The 15,025-nt window shown below is 48.0% G+C and overlaps 2 protein-coding genes across 4 annotated transcripts; one reads left to right on the forward strand and one right to left on the reverse strand.

The window, feature by feature from the left end:
• Window positions 1-204: 204 nt before the first annotated feature.
• TMEM234 (transmembrane protein 234) lies at window positions 205-5,756 on the reverse strand. 3 transcript variants are annotated; one of them, XM_065577308.1, is made up of 5 exons: window positions 5,619-5,756; window positions 3,554-3,705; window positions 3,037-3,103; window positions 2,172-2,264; window positions 205-945 (listed from the first exon to the last, which is right to left on the reverse strand). In XM_065577308.1, the coding sequence occupies exons 1-5, from the start codon at window positions 5,629-5,631 to the stop codon at window positions 875-877; spliced, it is 396 nt and encodes a 131-aa protein (XP_065433380.1). In that variant the 5' UTR covers window positions 5,632-5,756; the 3' UTR covers window positions 205-874. The 3 variants fall into 3 exon arrangements, with proteins under 3 accessions (XP_065433380.1, XP_065433378.1, XP_065433379.1); XM_065577306.1 differs by lacking the exon at window positions 5,619-5,756 and adding an exon at window positions 4,814-4,904; XM_065577307.1 differs by lacking the exon at window positions 205-945 and having other exon boundaries at window positions 2,041-2,264.
• Window positions 5,613-14,936, forward strand: EIF3I (eukaryotic translation initiation factor 3 subunit I). Its single transcript, XM_005302183.3, has 11 exons — window positions 5,613-5,747; window positions 7,200-7,292; window positions 8,344-8,431; window positions 9,069-9,134; window positions 10,057-10,206; window positions 10,314-10,441; window positions 10,904-11,014; window positions 11,507-11,596; window positions 13,071-13,144; window positions 13,314-13,406; window positions 14,484-14,936. Exons 1-11 carry the CDS (start codon window positions 5,745-5,747, stop codon window positions 14,563-14,565), a joined length of 978 nt encoding a protein of 325 aa, XP_005302240.1. The 5' UTR covers window positions 5,613-5,744; the 3' UTR covers window positions 14,566-14,936.
• The last annotated feature ends 89 nt before the right edge of the window (window positions 14,937-15,025 follow it).

Consider the following 15,025-nt stretch of genomic DNA (forward strand, 5'->3'; position numbering starts at 1 on the left):
ACCTCTGCAGCTGAGAGACTAGCTGGGTTCTCAGTTAAGTAGTAAGTCTCAATCCGGGAGGGACATTGGCTCAGAACATTTGGTAGTAATTTATTATCCAGTAAGTGCTGAACAAGACAAGTTAAGGATAGTCCCTGCTCTGAAGAGCTTACAGTAAGAAGCACACACAGAAGAAAAGACATTCTGGAAAAACTGAGAAGGAGATAAGTATGAACCATTTAGTTTATTCAGCCTTTGTGTTCTAGAAATACTGTGATGTAGCAATTAGAGTATAGGAGGGAGTCTTAGTGCGGTAGCTTCCTCTGTAAATAAGCTTGGTGAACCATTTTCTGCTGTCCTGTGTCAAATATTCCACTGATATATGATTTTTTTTTTTTTCAAATTCTAAAATGTACTATCTAGTGATGAGATGACCCTTCAACTCTGCAACCTGGTTGTTTACATTTTTTTACATAGTAAACTCTGGTTCCAAATCCCTCACTGTGTGGGTGGAGATGTACAATAAAGGGAGATTACACCATGGACTCCAGCAGTATGGAACTTTGGGAGACCTAGAAGGGAGGTCCGAGGAAGATCAGGACACTAATTTTTTGCATAGGGTTCTGTACCCAAATAAAGTATTGGGGGCTCAAACCCCAAATCTTTGAGGCTTAGTGTCCCAAAAGAACAAGACCCCAACCTTGAAAAGGCAAAGAGACTCCAACAACTGTTTTCAGAAATCTTCTTCTTTAGGTATCAAAATTCACCCTTCCACGTTGCCTTGGTTCTAGATCACACCGCTCGTGGCTGATTTGGGTCCAGAGAGGCAGGGGTACCCATCCCCAAACAATGGCATTACCTTCTGCACATTTTTTCTTCTTCCACTCTGTGTTTCTCACTCGTTCACGGAGCCAGCTATACATAGAGCAACTCCCAAGATAGTAAGCAGCATTCCTACCACGGCTCCTAAGGAGACAGGACATACAAAAATGGGAGGAATCATGAGCACTCACCACTAATCAGTTAGGCCTTGTCCTCTATTCAAATGCTACAGTGATGATGTGGTCTGACTGGCTAGATAGAGAGGATCAGAAACATGCTAGTTCCAGATGAATTTCAGCAGTGTTGTTAATAGCAGGTTCTAAGACACTTTTCCTCATGTCTGTGCAGAGATTTATTTTTTTAAACTATTAACTATATTATAAAACTACCACGGACAACATAGCTCTAGAGCATAGTTCTTAGGAAAATAGTCCTTGTTTGCTCGAGTCAGGGAAACCTTGTTAACACTGTACTAACAATAGCTGTGTTTAAAGACAAATGTAGTTATTAGCATGGGCCTATGGAGCTGGACTTCATCCCAGTCAGTTACAAACAGTCTCAAACGTGCAGTCATTTTATGAAGTTATCTAGTGTCAGACAGTGGACTGAGGGAGGGGGTGAGGAAGAAGAATCTTCATTGGTATTTTAGGTTTTTATAGAACATCTTTCTTGGCCTAGAGGGGTGTTCACCAGTTCTGTTCTGCTCACGTGTCTTTATTGTGTAAAGGCCTGAACCTGAGGTACGCGTACCCTTAACTTCCATTGACTTGAAGTGTACAGGATGGCTCTAAATCTACAGATTTCACCCTCTCTCAACAATGATCCTAGAAAGCTGAATAAGCTGTTATTGGAACAAAATGCCATCACGCTTTCAATTTGCTTGGTTTCTTCCCTCACCAGGACAACATTCTTACCTTCTGCAGCTTACCCACAGTGTAGCTCCTTAATGTAAAAATATTAAGTTACTACTAACAGAGTAGAGTTGTCCAAAACCTAGTTTCAAATCCCTCTGAGACAACAGCAACTGATGATCACACACAGACTAGTGCTATCTTATATCCATCCATGAGAAGGTAGGATGAACCAGATCATCACTCTGTACACATCTAGGGGAGGGGTCCTCAATAAATCCATCCCCAACTATGATAAGATGAACTATTTAACTAACCACACATCTTGCCCCTAGAATTACATGATCTAGCTAAAACAACAAGGAGTCTGGTGGCACCTTAAAGACTAACAGATTTATTTGGGCATCTAGCTAGACCTCACACCAAACAATGGTAATCTAGATGTTCAAGGTATGGTGCTGAATGCCAAGCTGTGTGCAGAGCACATATATAAAAGCATTGCACTGAAGTATGACTTACTTTTACCACCAATGTCTTCCCCAAGAATCTTCCCAGTTACGACTGTGACTATCAAAGCCAGAGAGTTACAGAGGGGCACCGCCAGGGACAGGTCTGAAATTGAACAGGGAATGTTGACATGGTTAGTTAAAAACAGTTTAAAAACTAAATCTTGTAAAAATCACTTTCTCATGACCAATGCAAAACTGCTCTATCCTGTTATGTGTAGGCTTGGAAGGCTTAGATTTTTGTTGGTAAACATTGATTTCACTGTACACACAAACCAACAAAATAAAAAATGGAGATCTCCTATCTCCTAGAACTGGACAGGACCTTGCAAGGTCATTGAGTCCAGCCCCCTGCCTTCACTAGCAGGACCAAGTACTGATTTTGCCCCAGATCCCTAAATGGCCCCCTCAAGGATTGAACTCACAACCCTGGGTTTAGCAGGCCAATGCTCAAACCACTGAGCTATCCCTCCCCCATTATTTACAAAAATTTACAGATGGGCAAAGTGAGAAAAATGCTGCTTGAGAACTTATTATATTTTAAGGAAATTTACTTTGTATATTTTAACATGTGATGTGACCATTTTTGTGTTTTAATGATTATACATATTTAATTTTTTGCATCTCAATAGCTGTCATTAAATAATGGCCATGCCCCTCCCCATAATTTCTTGCAACTTTGAAAATGTAAATTGATAAAAATACAAAAAATGTTTACTAATAAACGTTGATATGTCAAAATTAAAAAAAAATACATTCTGCCAAGCCTCGATATGTGTAATTGATTTCTTGGCTGGGCCACAGAACTTCTCAAGGATGAAATTGTCTATCCAGCCCCAGCTATCCCACTACACTGAAACGTAATAGCAAGGACTAACCTGTAGATGCCAATGTGAGATAGTAGATTATTGATCCACACTGATTAAACAGAAATGGCACCATGTACTACAAGGAAAACACAACATCTTCAGTCACTGCACATGAAACGACCATATACACAGCATGAATGTTATGTGAGGACATGAAGCTAGTTGTTAGAGTGGGGGAATAGGAGCCAGGACTCATTTGTTCTGTTCCTCACTCTAGAAGGAAGTGTGGTCTAGCAGTTAAATCACAGGGCTCTGTTTATGGTTGTGCCCCTGACTCCTTGTGTAAAGTGCTTCGAAATCCTCATGGGAAAAGTGGTACCATATGCAAGATAAATGGAATATCACAAAGGATAAAAAATCAACTTTCCAATAAAAACCATCAAGCCCAGAGCAGATATAATTAAATGGTCAAGAAAATTAATGTTAAAGCCAGATTAAGCCCCAGACATTCAACACAATCTCCATTCAGGAGGCCCCCTTGGCACTACCTGAAATGGTTTGGAGGGTTTGGAGGGGGTTCTAATACCTTATAATTGAGGCACAGGAATTTCATCTCTGCAAGCAGCTGCAGCACTCGGTTCCTTTGCTTCACCTTCTCCATTCCCTCTGTCCCGGTCTTCAAAAATGGGTTTGTTCCTCCCCACAGAATAGCCACTAGGACCAGTGCAGACACTTCCCCTGCAACACAATCACAAATCACCACAGTTCAGGGATTATCTGGGTCCTGTAATATGAGTTTCTCACTTTAGTTCTTCCATTATCCCAACTCCATGGCTGCATGTAGTGCAGGGTGGAACCTGCCATTTGCTCTGTGACTAATCTTGTGTTCTGAACATCAAGCCTGCGTCTGCCACTGTGACCATCACAAATTCCTTCACTTTTCCCCTCTCTCCTCCTGTGTTAAAAGCCCAATTGCGGAAAGGGCCCAGTACCCAGAACTCCTGTTCTACCCTCTCTCACCCTTACTGCTCTCTCTAACTCAATGCACTCCCACCTGTTTGGAACAGTCTCTCACTCCATGTGTGTCAAACTATCAAATCCTCCTTTAAATCTCACTTCTTCCACAAAGCCTCCTATGCAATGATCTTACCAACCAACTCTCACAAAAGAACTATTGTTCCCAGCATAGTGTTTGTCTGAGGTTTGGGTGACCAGAGAGCAAGTGCGAAAAATTGGGACAGGGGTGGGGGGTAATAGGAGCCTATATAAGAAAAAGACCCTAAAATCGGGACATCTGGTCACCCTATCTGAGGTCGACTATAAGCCCCTACACGTAGGGGCCTTTTCTTACGATGTCTTCTGTAATGTAGCAAGCACATTTAGTGCATAACAGTGTTATTAACATAGTGTTATTTAGTAAATAACAATAAACTTTAATGATGTTATGACCAGTTCCAGTACAATAAATGCAACCCAATCATCATATTTGCAAAGCACTAAAGAATGAGAGATGTTAAACAGTTCTGAGCTTTTATGGTGCATTCTGTATTTTAGAATAGTGCAAAACACTGAACAGTCCTGTTTGAATGCTGCCGACAGTGCAGTATTTTGCAATAAATGTTACTGTGTAATGTTCACGCAGGTTTATTACACACATTTAGTTGTGCTGCAGTTCTTTTTCTGTCCATATACTATTGAAGATTATTCCAGTCCATGAAAGCAGGTTAAATAAATTATCAGTGAGAAAGTTGGGCTCTACATTACTTTATGGGTCTTGTTAGCAGTGTGCTGTGGCCCAGTCAGTGCTGGCTTGAGATGTACTGGCACCAAACACAAATCAGTTTACATTTTTGGCACTCCCCCCATGCCACCAGCCTGGAACCGTGCGGCATTTGTGCTTTGGACCTAGGGTGACCAGATAGCAAGTGTAAAAAATCGGGACAGGCGGTCAGGGGTGGTGGAGGGGAAGAGGTAATAGGTGCCTATATATGAAAAAAAAAATCGGGACATCTGGTCATCCTATTTGGAGCACAACCTGCAGAGTGTGGTGAGCAAAAGGGAGTTGAGCAGCTTTAATAAATCTGGCTACATTATGTCCTGGGAAGTGATGTCCTGGGAGGCAGCTGCCACCCGCTCAATAAACAACTTTGTGTATACAAGGCCAGTGAAGCGACTGTCTTAGGCCCTCCTGTGGTCCCATTACAGATGGGAAACCTTGTCAACCCTATATGGTGGAGGGGAACTGCCTGCTTTCCCCTTCCTACGTGGAGCAGCCCCCCCCCCCCCCCCCGCACTTGGGAACCCGCTGACTATCCTCTTCCCCTGCACCCCTAACGCTGAGGACACCCTGAACCTCACCTGCCCCAGTGGGGAGCCCCCAACACTGGAAATCCCCTTCCCCTGGGCCCACACCACGGGGACCGTCTAGTACAGACAGCCCCCTGCGGGGCCCGCTCCCTTCTCCCAGCAAAGAAACCGCTGTGCCCCGCCCCTCCCCTCCCCTCCCCTCCCCCAGCTATAGAAGCCCCCCCTCGCCCGTGCCCCACCCTGGGGGGCCCTTCCCCTTGGGCCCCACCCGGGGGGGACCCTCTCCCCGGGCAGGGCGAACCCAGCACTGTCCTGGGGGGTGACCCCGGAAGCGGAAAACTCACCCCCAGAGGCCATGGCGGCGCCTGTTCACTTCCGGCCAGGCCGCGCCCCCTGACCCGGATGTGGTTCCTCCCCCTTCCCTTCACGCGGAGCGCTGCGCAGGCTGTTGCCGGGGCTGAGCAGTCGCCATGGTGAGTGCGGGGCCGGGAGGCCTCCTGGGCTCGGCGGGAATGGGGGGGCTCTTGGGCGGCGAGACGGCTCTGTGGGGAGTGAGGATTTCACCCTTTTCCCTTCCCGCGGTGTCATTGCCCCCCCCTGCCCCCGCCGGGCCCGGAGCCCCTCCCCGCGGTGTCATTGCCCCCCCCCCCTTCCCCCCGCCGGGCCCGGAGCCCCTCCCCGCGGTGTCATTGCCCCCCCCCCTTCCCCCCGCCGGGCCCGGAGCCCCTCCCCGCGGTGTCATTGCCCCCCCCCCTTCCCCCCGCCGGGCCCGGAGCCCCTCCCCGCGGTGTCATTGCCCCCCCTTCCCCCCGCCGGGCCCGGAGCCCCTCCCCGCGGTGTCATTGCCCCCTCCTCCCCCCGCCGGGCCCGGAGCCCCTCCCCGCGGTGTCATTGTCCCCTCCTCCCCCCGCCGGGCCCGGAGCCCCTCCCCGCGGTGTCATTGCCCCCCCCTTCCCCCCGCCGGGCCCGGAGCCCCTCCCCGCGGTGTCATTGCCCCCCCTTCCCCCCGCCGGGCCCGGAGCCCCTCCCCGCGGTGTCATTGCCCCCTCCTCCCCCCGCCGGGCCCGGAGCCCCTCCCCGCGGTGTCATTGCCCCCTCCTCCCCCCGCCGGGCCCGGAGCCCCTCCGCGCGGTGTCATTGCCCCCCCTTTCTTCTTCCGCCCCCGCCGGGCCCGGAGCCCCCTTCTTCCTGGCCTGGAGCCTGCCCCCCTAGCATCACGGCCCTTCCTTCTCTCTGGTCCAGAGCGCATCCCCCCGGGTCATGGCCCAGAGCTCCGCATTATCCCTCTCCCGCTGAGATCCCCTTTGCTGGAGGGGGGTGTCCCAGTGTAACGTGGCACCTGATGCCACTCCAGTGCAATGCGGGTCCCAGTGTGAGGAGCCACCTGGGCCCTGTGGCACACGGATCCCCACCCTCAAGGTGAGGCAATGCTTGGCACAGCCAGTGATGTGGGGATAAAGCCCCCTGATTGGGTGGGATCAGCAACCTCCTGAAGTTCTTTCTGGCTCTGCGTGTCTGTGTGTCTAATTCAATCCACAGTCCTCACCGTTTCAACCTGCTGGGCTCAGAAGTGTCAGGGCTTGTGAGATGACAGGTCCTCTTCCAGGGCTACTCAGTGAGACCTAGCAGCCTGGGAAAATAAACAGCCAGTAGTGCTGTGTGGTTTGGGGACTCTGGACTCCGCTAAAGTTGACTAACACGCTCACACCAGGGGTGAATTTAGCTCCATCTCTTTGGGGAGATGAGGTTTTCTTATGCAGGTTTCACAGTATAAAAAGGTAGAAACAGGAGCAAATGGACTAGCTCTAGTTGTGTTTGATGGAAACTCTGTACTTGTGTATTTGCATAAATCGTAAAGCTTGGAGGTTTGTCATTTTGCTTTAAAATACTGGATTTTTTTTTTTAAATGATCTATCTCCCTTTAGAAACCTATCCTGCTGCAAGGTCATGAGAGGTCCATTACTCAAATCAAATATAACCGTGAAGGAGACCTACTCTTTACAGTAGCCAAAGATCCTGTAAGTATTCCAGCGCCTTTGAGTTAAGTGTTTCATGTGTCTCAAACTTTTCTTTTGGGGGGGGGGGGCAGGAAGAGAACTTAAACAGGATTCTAAGAACATGAACATTCTTGCAGCCTGTTTAATATTATGGTGAGGTGTCACAAAACCACACCTGAGATGGGGTCAATTTTTAGTTTAACAAGTTGTTATAGTGACTCCCTTTTGCAAGAGGCTGGGATTTAGGAGTAGCCATGGGTTTCCATCTTTCTAACCTATCCCACAGAGAGTTCTCAGTCCTGCATTGTAGCTCTATCAGTGTTTGGCTTTTACAGAGACTTTGTATAAAAATTGGTAATTAAACTGTATTTTATCATCTGTATAGTCTGAAAATCCATTTTGTCCAGGGTGTTGGATGTACCTCTCTTCTCCTATACCCGGAAACAATTATTCCCATTCCTAGAAACCTTCCATGTTTCCTGTTCAGTTCGAGATCTAGTATAAAACCAACCTGCCTCCTCTTCAGGATTCCTCACAGAATTGTTTTTCTACATCTAGCACTTCTTTGTGTTCTCAGTGTCTCCTCTGTCTTACTTGAACAGCATCTATTTCTTCCTCCTCTCCCTGTGTTCCCCCTTAGGCTGTCCCAGGAGTGAGATTTTATTGCCTTTCTCCCCTCTGATTCTTTTCAAATCCTATTTCCAGACCCATGTAGAGCGCCATCTCTGCCTGGCTTTCAACATCTATTCTGTCTAGCTGCATTTATAAAGTACATGTTGACATACCATCTAGACATAGCAGCTCTTAACACAAAAGGTGCACCATACTCCTGGTGTATCCATGCTCATTCATTCTCTACATAATTTGACCTCTCCACCCTTTAACATTCCTGTCCTACTACCTCTAGTGATGTTGCCCATTAGCTATATTCTACCGCATGTGCTCCTGTTCGTATGTGCAGTGATATAGACTTGAGATACTCCAAGATGAGACCATATGGAAATAAATTGCATTCATTTATTTAGCAACTTGTTCTAAAGTGGCTGCTTGACTAAATGTTTTGCTTTCCCAGATTGTCAATGTCTGGTACTCAATCAATGGAGAGAGGCTTGGCACTTACACTGGCCACACTGGAGCTGTCTGGTGTGTGGATGCAGATTGTATCCTTTGGTGACTGAAACCTGTCTGTCTGCTTGTTTTATGATGATTCTTCTCGTGTGAAGTGGGATGTTTTTATTGTGGACACTAGGTGGCAGGCACTACAATGAGTGATTTTATTGCTGGTATCCTGGTCTTTTAATTACTCTCCACTGGCTTCTCCTTCTCTCCTCCCCCTCCCCCTCCACCCCCCCAATTTGAAATAGTACATAAACTGTAGGCCATTGTGTTCCACCCTCACTTATTCAGACAGCACTTTTTACTAACCTACTGTGCTCAGGTTCACAGGGCTCTGGAGTTCTTAGAAGATGCCTGAATTTCAAAGTGACCTTCTGTCACCAATGCAGATAGGTGATAAAATAGTTACATTAATGCAGGTTTCTTGCATTTAAGAGTTGAACTCCTTAATGCCCCAGAGCAGGAAATTCAAAGTTATGGTTCCCTCTGTGTATGTGCCTGGACATAGTATGTTGGAATGAAAGTTATTTCATCTGCATGATTTTTTTTTCTGATTCTAGATAAATACTGTAGCTACTGCATATCTTGTGTATTTATGTATCCTACGGCAAAATGTGGATATTGGCCTTTAGGGGTGATGGGGTGTGAGAATTTGTTGGCATTCCCTAACTGATGATGCAGGGGACACAAGACACGTGCTTACTGGCTCGGCAGACAACTCCTGCCGGCTCTGGGACTGCGAAACAGGTAGGACAAGAATATTGGGGTGAGAGGGAGTCTTTAACTATTCTCTAATGAGAGAGTTTTATCTATGAAATCTATTTGCCTTGAGATGTGTGGCAGGGAAATAAGGTAGGATTCTAATTCTACTTTAGGACCAGTGGTGAAGCTGGGTTTGGTCTCATTCTGACCCTTACCAACTAATGAATATTCTTTTGTAACTCCCTCACTATCCAGACTGGCAGGAAGTAACAGTGTCTGCCCTGAAAAGGCCAGGGATTGCTGGTGTAGGTTAGGATTGAGGTGCATTGGCAGAGTGGCGTGTGGGTAGCTTGTGCAGAATAATTTGCTTTATCTCTGGCCAGCATCCTAACTTTCATGAGTGCCTAATTCATCCAGAATTTTAAAGAAAACCATCTATGTGCACATATGGGTTTCCCGGTCTTGTAAATCATATTTCAGTGGATGAACTGGTGTCATCCTGTGGGTAGGAAAGGTGTCTGGCAGGAGGTCCACAGAAAGACAGCATGCTTCTTTGACCTATAGCATTGAGACTCACTTGTCACAGCTCAGAACAGAACTTGCTGGCCTAGCTAAATACTCAGTGGAAAGATGAGCAATGAGAATAGACAGAGATGTGCGTTAAGTGGTTGACAGATTGATCATAGCTGATGGCAAGACCCAGGCTGAGTTTCCGGTCTTTGCTTAGCGAAATGTATGTGATGAAATGGATGGTGTTCGCTAATCTTATGACTTGTAAAATCCGGGGAGGATTTTTCACAAGCACTTTGGAAAATTAAGAAATGCTTTGTACAGACTCTAGCCCCCTCTTGCTCTGAGCATTGCATACTGGCTAGCTCAGCGCTGCAATTCCCCCTGCAGAAGGGAGGGGTGACGGTAAGGGATGAGGATGTCCGGTGCAATCTAACAGGTTCTCTCCTGCATCTAGGAAAGCAGCTTGCACTGGTGAAGACAAACTCAGCTGTGCGAACCTGCGGCTTTGACTTTGGAGGAAACATCATCATGTTCTCCACAGATAAGCAGATGGGGTATCAGTGTTTTGTTAGCTTCTTCGACCTTCGTGACCCCAGCCAGATTGGTAAGGAATTCAGGCAAATACCTGCATGGAAGATGGGGGACTGTGGGAAAACTTGGATCACCTGCAAATCAGAGTCATTTGTCTAACTCTTCCCTTCCTCTCTGCAGAAAGCGATGAGCCTTACATGAAAATCCCATGCAATGAGTCTAAAATCACTAGCGCTGTGTGGGGCCCTCTCGGTGAATTCATCATCGCAGGGCACGAGAATGGAGAGCTGAACCAGTTCAGTGCCAAGGTTATTGTCATGAGGAGCAGTGTGCTCCTCTTTAATTGAGGACAGAGAGGGGGTGGGTGCCACAAGATACCTGTAGCGGCCACAGGGAGGAGTGTTGAGCCAGAAGTCAAACCAGACACTGCTTGGTGTAGCCAGAAGGCTACCAGCTGAAGTACACAGCTATGGAGGGCTGGTCTAAACTGCTGCTTAAGTTGATGTAACTCACATTGCTCAGGGGTGTGAAAAAGATGTAGTGCTCTAGTGTAGACGTGCCCGGAGTGTCTGTTTGGGCTGCAGTCCGGACATGGATGAGACCACCATTGCAGAGTGGTGGTTTAGAGCCATAGAGTTTAAGGCCAAAAAGGACCACCATATAATTCACTGGGGATGCTAGGTGTAACTGGGACCTCTGTGCATGAGGGATGGTTTGCACCTCTCAGCAATGGCTCGTAGCATTAATTCTGTCTTGTGTTTATGCCCCAGTCAGGGGAGGTCCTTGTGAATGTCAAGGAGCACACCAAGCAGATCAATGACATCCAGACCTCCAGGGACATGACCATGTTTATCACTGCCTCCAAGGACAACTCAGCCAAGGTGAGACCTCCCTTCCCTACCTCAGTGGACCCCACTGACTGATGGCCCTGAGAGCAAATGCAAAAGATATTGCTGCCTTGAATGTCTATTTCCTTGTCCCTAGAAACTTATGAGGAACTATGGAGCCAAGTTGTCTCTGTCTCAAAGTAGACATCTGCTTAGCGGGACAAGCCCAGTAAAGTGGGGGGGGCTTACCTTGGCCAGATGAACAGGCACAGATGATGCAGTGATTTCAAGTGTGCTGTCTCAGGCACCAGCTGCAGAGGGGCTTGTGTGCTCCAAGTTGTGTGCTCAGATGTGTTTGGGCCTTGGCACTCCTGTCACTAACTACTTCAGGGGCGATGGAGTCGCCTGTGGAGGCGAGGCAGAGCTCCAGGGCTTTAGGAGGGGGTTGGCTTTCCACTCTATGCTCCCAGCGTTGGGAGCCTGCTTGTAAATGGCTGTTCTTCCCATTCAGCATCAGAATAACCAACTTTGCCTCTTGCCTTCTAGCTGTTTGACTCCACGACACTCGAGCATCAGAAGTCGTTCCGGACCGAGCGGCCTGTCAACTCTGCAGCTCTTTCCCCCATCTTTGATCACGTAAGCTAACTGATACGAGTGGCATTAGTTTCACTGCGGTCATGTCTTAGATGACTTTTTTTCCCCTGGCCCCCACGTTGTTCCAGGGATTCTAGAACAGTTATCAAAGTTTGGGTGACAGGATATGACTTTAGAGTGTAGTGTGCAGGGAGGGGATTGGCGTGGATGCAAGGCATAGACAGGTTTTGGGTGGCTTTCCAGGGGGGTTGTGGGGGCCAGGGTTCAAATCCTAGGAATCTTGTAATTCGCTCCTATGACTGGGTCATCTCCATCCTTCAGGGATTAATGCAGGACTGTTCTCCACAGTGCACTCTTCATTCTAGTTCTAGGCATCCCTCATGAAGTGTGGAGGGTCTCTGGCTCATTCATGCATCATCTTCCCTCTGTATGCACCCCTGGTTTGGGTTTAATGGCGCCTTTAGTATTGCATCCCAAAGCCTCTTCCCTCTTCCCCCCTCTAAATCCTGGTGTTACATTCCCTTTATGTCGCCTCTGAGATGTTAGGTGAGATCAGGAAGTGCTGATCACGTGATTGTGGCAGACTGCTCCATTATACACCACCCTGTACAGGGGAGGTGTGAATTGAAAGAAGACACTTCTCAATTAAAATAGTTTACTCCAGTGTTGCTTCTGACAAAGGCAACGTGGAGGGGGGGAGGGGGATTATTTCAGTTTCCTGAGCGCTGAAATCTGCAGCAGCAGCAACCAGGCGGCTGGGAACCGCCCCCCATCTCAGTCTGTCAGGGGAGCAGAGAGCACTTATGAGCCTGGCCTGCCCTGTGTTGTTTATGCTGGCAACAGCTAAAAACATCTCTGATATCGCAGCACTGGCAGGCAGTACTAGCTAGAGGTCAGTTGGTGTTTCTGTAATATCCCTCCCCTGCCACCAACTCCTCCATCTGCAGGGAGTGAGAGTGTTAAGGGGAGAGAAGCATTGCAGGACTGGAGAGTGCAGTGTGAGAATGGAGACTGGGGGTTTTGAAGAAGCCTAAGGGATTTGGGCACCCAGCACTCACTGAATTCCCATGGGAGCTGTGTGCTGAATTCTCTTAGGCGCCTTTGAAAATCCTGACTGAACAGGGTTCCCACGCCTCTGGCTGGATCGGGAAGTGTGTGTATAAAACAGGTAACATGAGAACACACAGAACTGAGACACTGAACGTTGGACGGGTGACAACCTCGCTTCTAGTGCACAAAGAGCCCAGGAACTGACACCATCTCTTGCACTGTGGTACTGAGTGCTAAGCCTCCAGTTCATGGCTTATTAAATGCTCCCCTTTTAGCAAATGTGTCTTGGAGGCAAGATGGGAGCTCTCTAATAGTACTGCTCCAGCCACTGATACCAGCTGGGAGAGGAGAACATTTCCCACTAGTCTTTGCTCTGCTGCTATACTGAGCTTCTAGATCCTGGCTCTCGCCAAGCGAGAGTGACTGGAGCAGCATCTGAGAGTGTTTGGCTTCTTCCTATTTGCAGGTAGTATTGGGTGGTGGACAAGAAGCCATGGATGTGACCACAACCTCTACCAGGATTGGCAAATTCGAGGCAAGGTTGGTCCTTCTTGTTCCTTCAATGTGGAGGGAGATTTGGGTGTGTTCGTAGCAGCCTGAAGACACCTTTCCTGGTACTTTTTGGGTGAAATGCAGGCCAGACTTTGTTCTGACATAACTGGAGCTCTGAGCCTCTTGGAATAACCAAAACCATCTTCTTTGTTCCTAGGTTCTTCCACCTGGGTGTTGAAGAAGAGTTTGGGAGAATCAAGGGTCATTTTGGTCCAATAAACAGTGTTGCTTTCCATCCTGACGGAAAGAGGTAGGGATCTCGCTGGGGTTCCCTGGGCTTTTGAAAACCAGTGGTGGTGCTGACTGAAATGCTGGCTAGGGTCAGGCATGTGCTAGATGCATTTCCCCCCCTACAGTACAACTAGGCCTTGCCTGCTTCCCCTGTAGCACCCAGCTACACTCTGCCAATAGACCTTAGTTCTGACCTGCAGCACCCCCAGCTTGGTCACGTCATGGACTTCTCATGCTGACACACACCATCCCTGCTGTTCCAATACCAATCCCCCTCCTCTTGAGATGTAGAGAACCCAAGGCCAACTAGTACACCCTCCCTGCCCTGTAGGGGGACCGCCAGCCTCTTTGGAAGTATTGGCTCTTGGTTAAGATCTAGTGTAGGTGGTCCAGAGACATCTACACGGGACATCGCCAGTATCAGGTCGAGTAACCGAGACCGCCAACCAGGGAAATAACCCACTTCCTTCCCTGACGAACCAAGGGACGCACCCCACCCCACCCACTTATTCCCTACACCAATACTGACATGGACTCTTAATACATTCCATGGGTGGCATACCCGAGCCCACTTATTCACCGACGCTTTAAAAACTCCCGCACCCCAATCCGGATCTCTGCTGGTTATGTGATATGTTTGTAGCTGATACTTGCAATCCCCCATAACCCAAGCCCGACCCCAGATGTACAGGACCTTCCCTCTTAACTTTGATTTTAAACATTAACTTTAATTTATCTTAGTATGGGAGACAACCTGCCCTAGCAGAGGGGACAGATGCGTCCAATAGGTCTCTTCTATCTTTACCAGCTGATCCTATATATCCGGTAATAGCTTTCTGCAAATATCCATCCTAGGCCTAGACTCACTAGCTCTTGGCTCCCACATCCTCATAGAGATGAGACCCTCTGAGGTCTGCTAACCCAAAATCTTTACTGGGTTACATCCCCTGATTATACCGTTGTCCCATATCAAAATCCTTTACTAGATGAAGTGGGGGTTACTAGCCTGGGTTTTAGAAAGGGGTGTCATTGACCTCAAACTCTTGAGGTCCCAGTGTGGGGCAGTGGTTTCATCTGGCTTTCTCTCCCCATGCAGTTACAGCAGTGGCGGTGAAGATGGTTACGTTCGCATCCATTACTTCGACCCACAGTACTTCGAGTTCGAATTTGAAGCTTGAAGCAGCTCTTGTTTCTTCCCCCACCCTCTTTATTTTATTTTCCCCCCCCACTTTCACTTGTTTTTTTCAACCCCCCCCATTGGCTCCTCTCCTGGAGTTTTGTCCAGGCTTAAAGTTGGTCTGTTCCAATGGAGCATGGAGCTCTTGGGATTGAGTGCTGAGGGTGTGAGCCTAAAAGAGAAACCAGCCTGGAATGGCAGGATCAGCTGCTTTGTCTGAGGTAGTCTGAGTGGTGTGAGACCAGAGGGAAGAATGGGCCAGCTTGCTCCCGGCTGCTATGGACACTAACTTCCTGCCCTGCTGGAGATATTTATAAGTCTGTGAGAAAATAAACTCAAAAGGAAATGGTAAATAAAAATCTTTTATAACCAGATGAGTTAAAGCGTCTCAGTCCTTGCGGTGGCTGTGGGTAAACTCAGCTTGGTTCTCTCTGGTTACCCTGGATAAATCTCCTACCCAC

This window comes from Chrysemys picta, chromosome 23, assembly GCF_011386835.1.
Source record: "Chrysemys picta bellii isolate R12L10 chromosome 23, ASM1138683v2, whole genome shotgun sequence".
Taxonomy (NCBI): Eukaryota; Metazoa; Chordata; order Testudines; family Emydidae; genus Chrysemys; species Chrysemys picta.

What these genes read in the sequence shown, in the direction of transcription:
- TMEM234 (XM_065577306.1), bottom strand. Translation starts at nt 4,859, where the DNA reads ATGCCGCACGGTTCCAGGCTGGTGGCATGGGGGGAGTGCCAAAAAT. An exon ending in TCCTGTGCCTCAATTATAAG is followed by an intron (nt 3,104 to 3,553) that starts GTATTAGAACCC and finishes TTTTCCTTGTAG; the next exon opens with TACATGGTGCCATTTCTGTT. An exon ending in TCTCACATTGGCATCTACAG is followed by an intron (nt 2,265 to 3,036) that starts GTTAGTCCTTGC and finishes GTTCAATTTCAG; the next exon opens with ACCTGTCCCTGGCGGTGCCC.
- EIF3I (XM_005302183.3), top strand. An exon ending in TTACAGTAGCCAAAGATCCT is followed by an intron (nt 7,293 to 8,343) that starts GTAAGTATTCCA and finishes TTGCTTTCCCAG; the next exon opens with ATTGTCAATGTCTGGTACTC. An exon ending in GCTCTGGGACTGCGAAACAG is followed by an intron (nt 9,135 to 10,056) that starts GTAGGACAAGAA and finishes TCCTGCATCTAG; the next exon opens with GAAAGCAGCTTGCACTGGTG.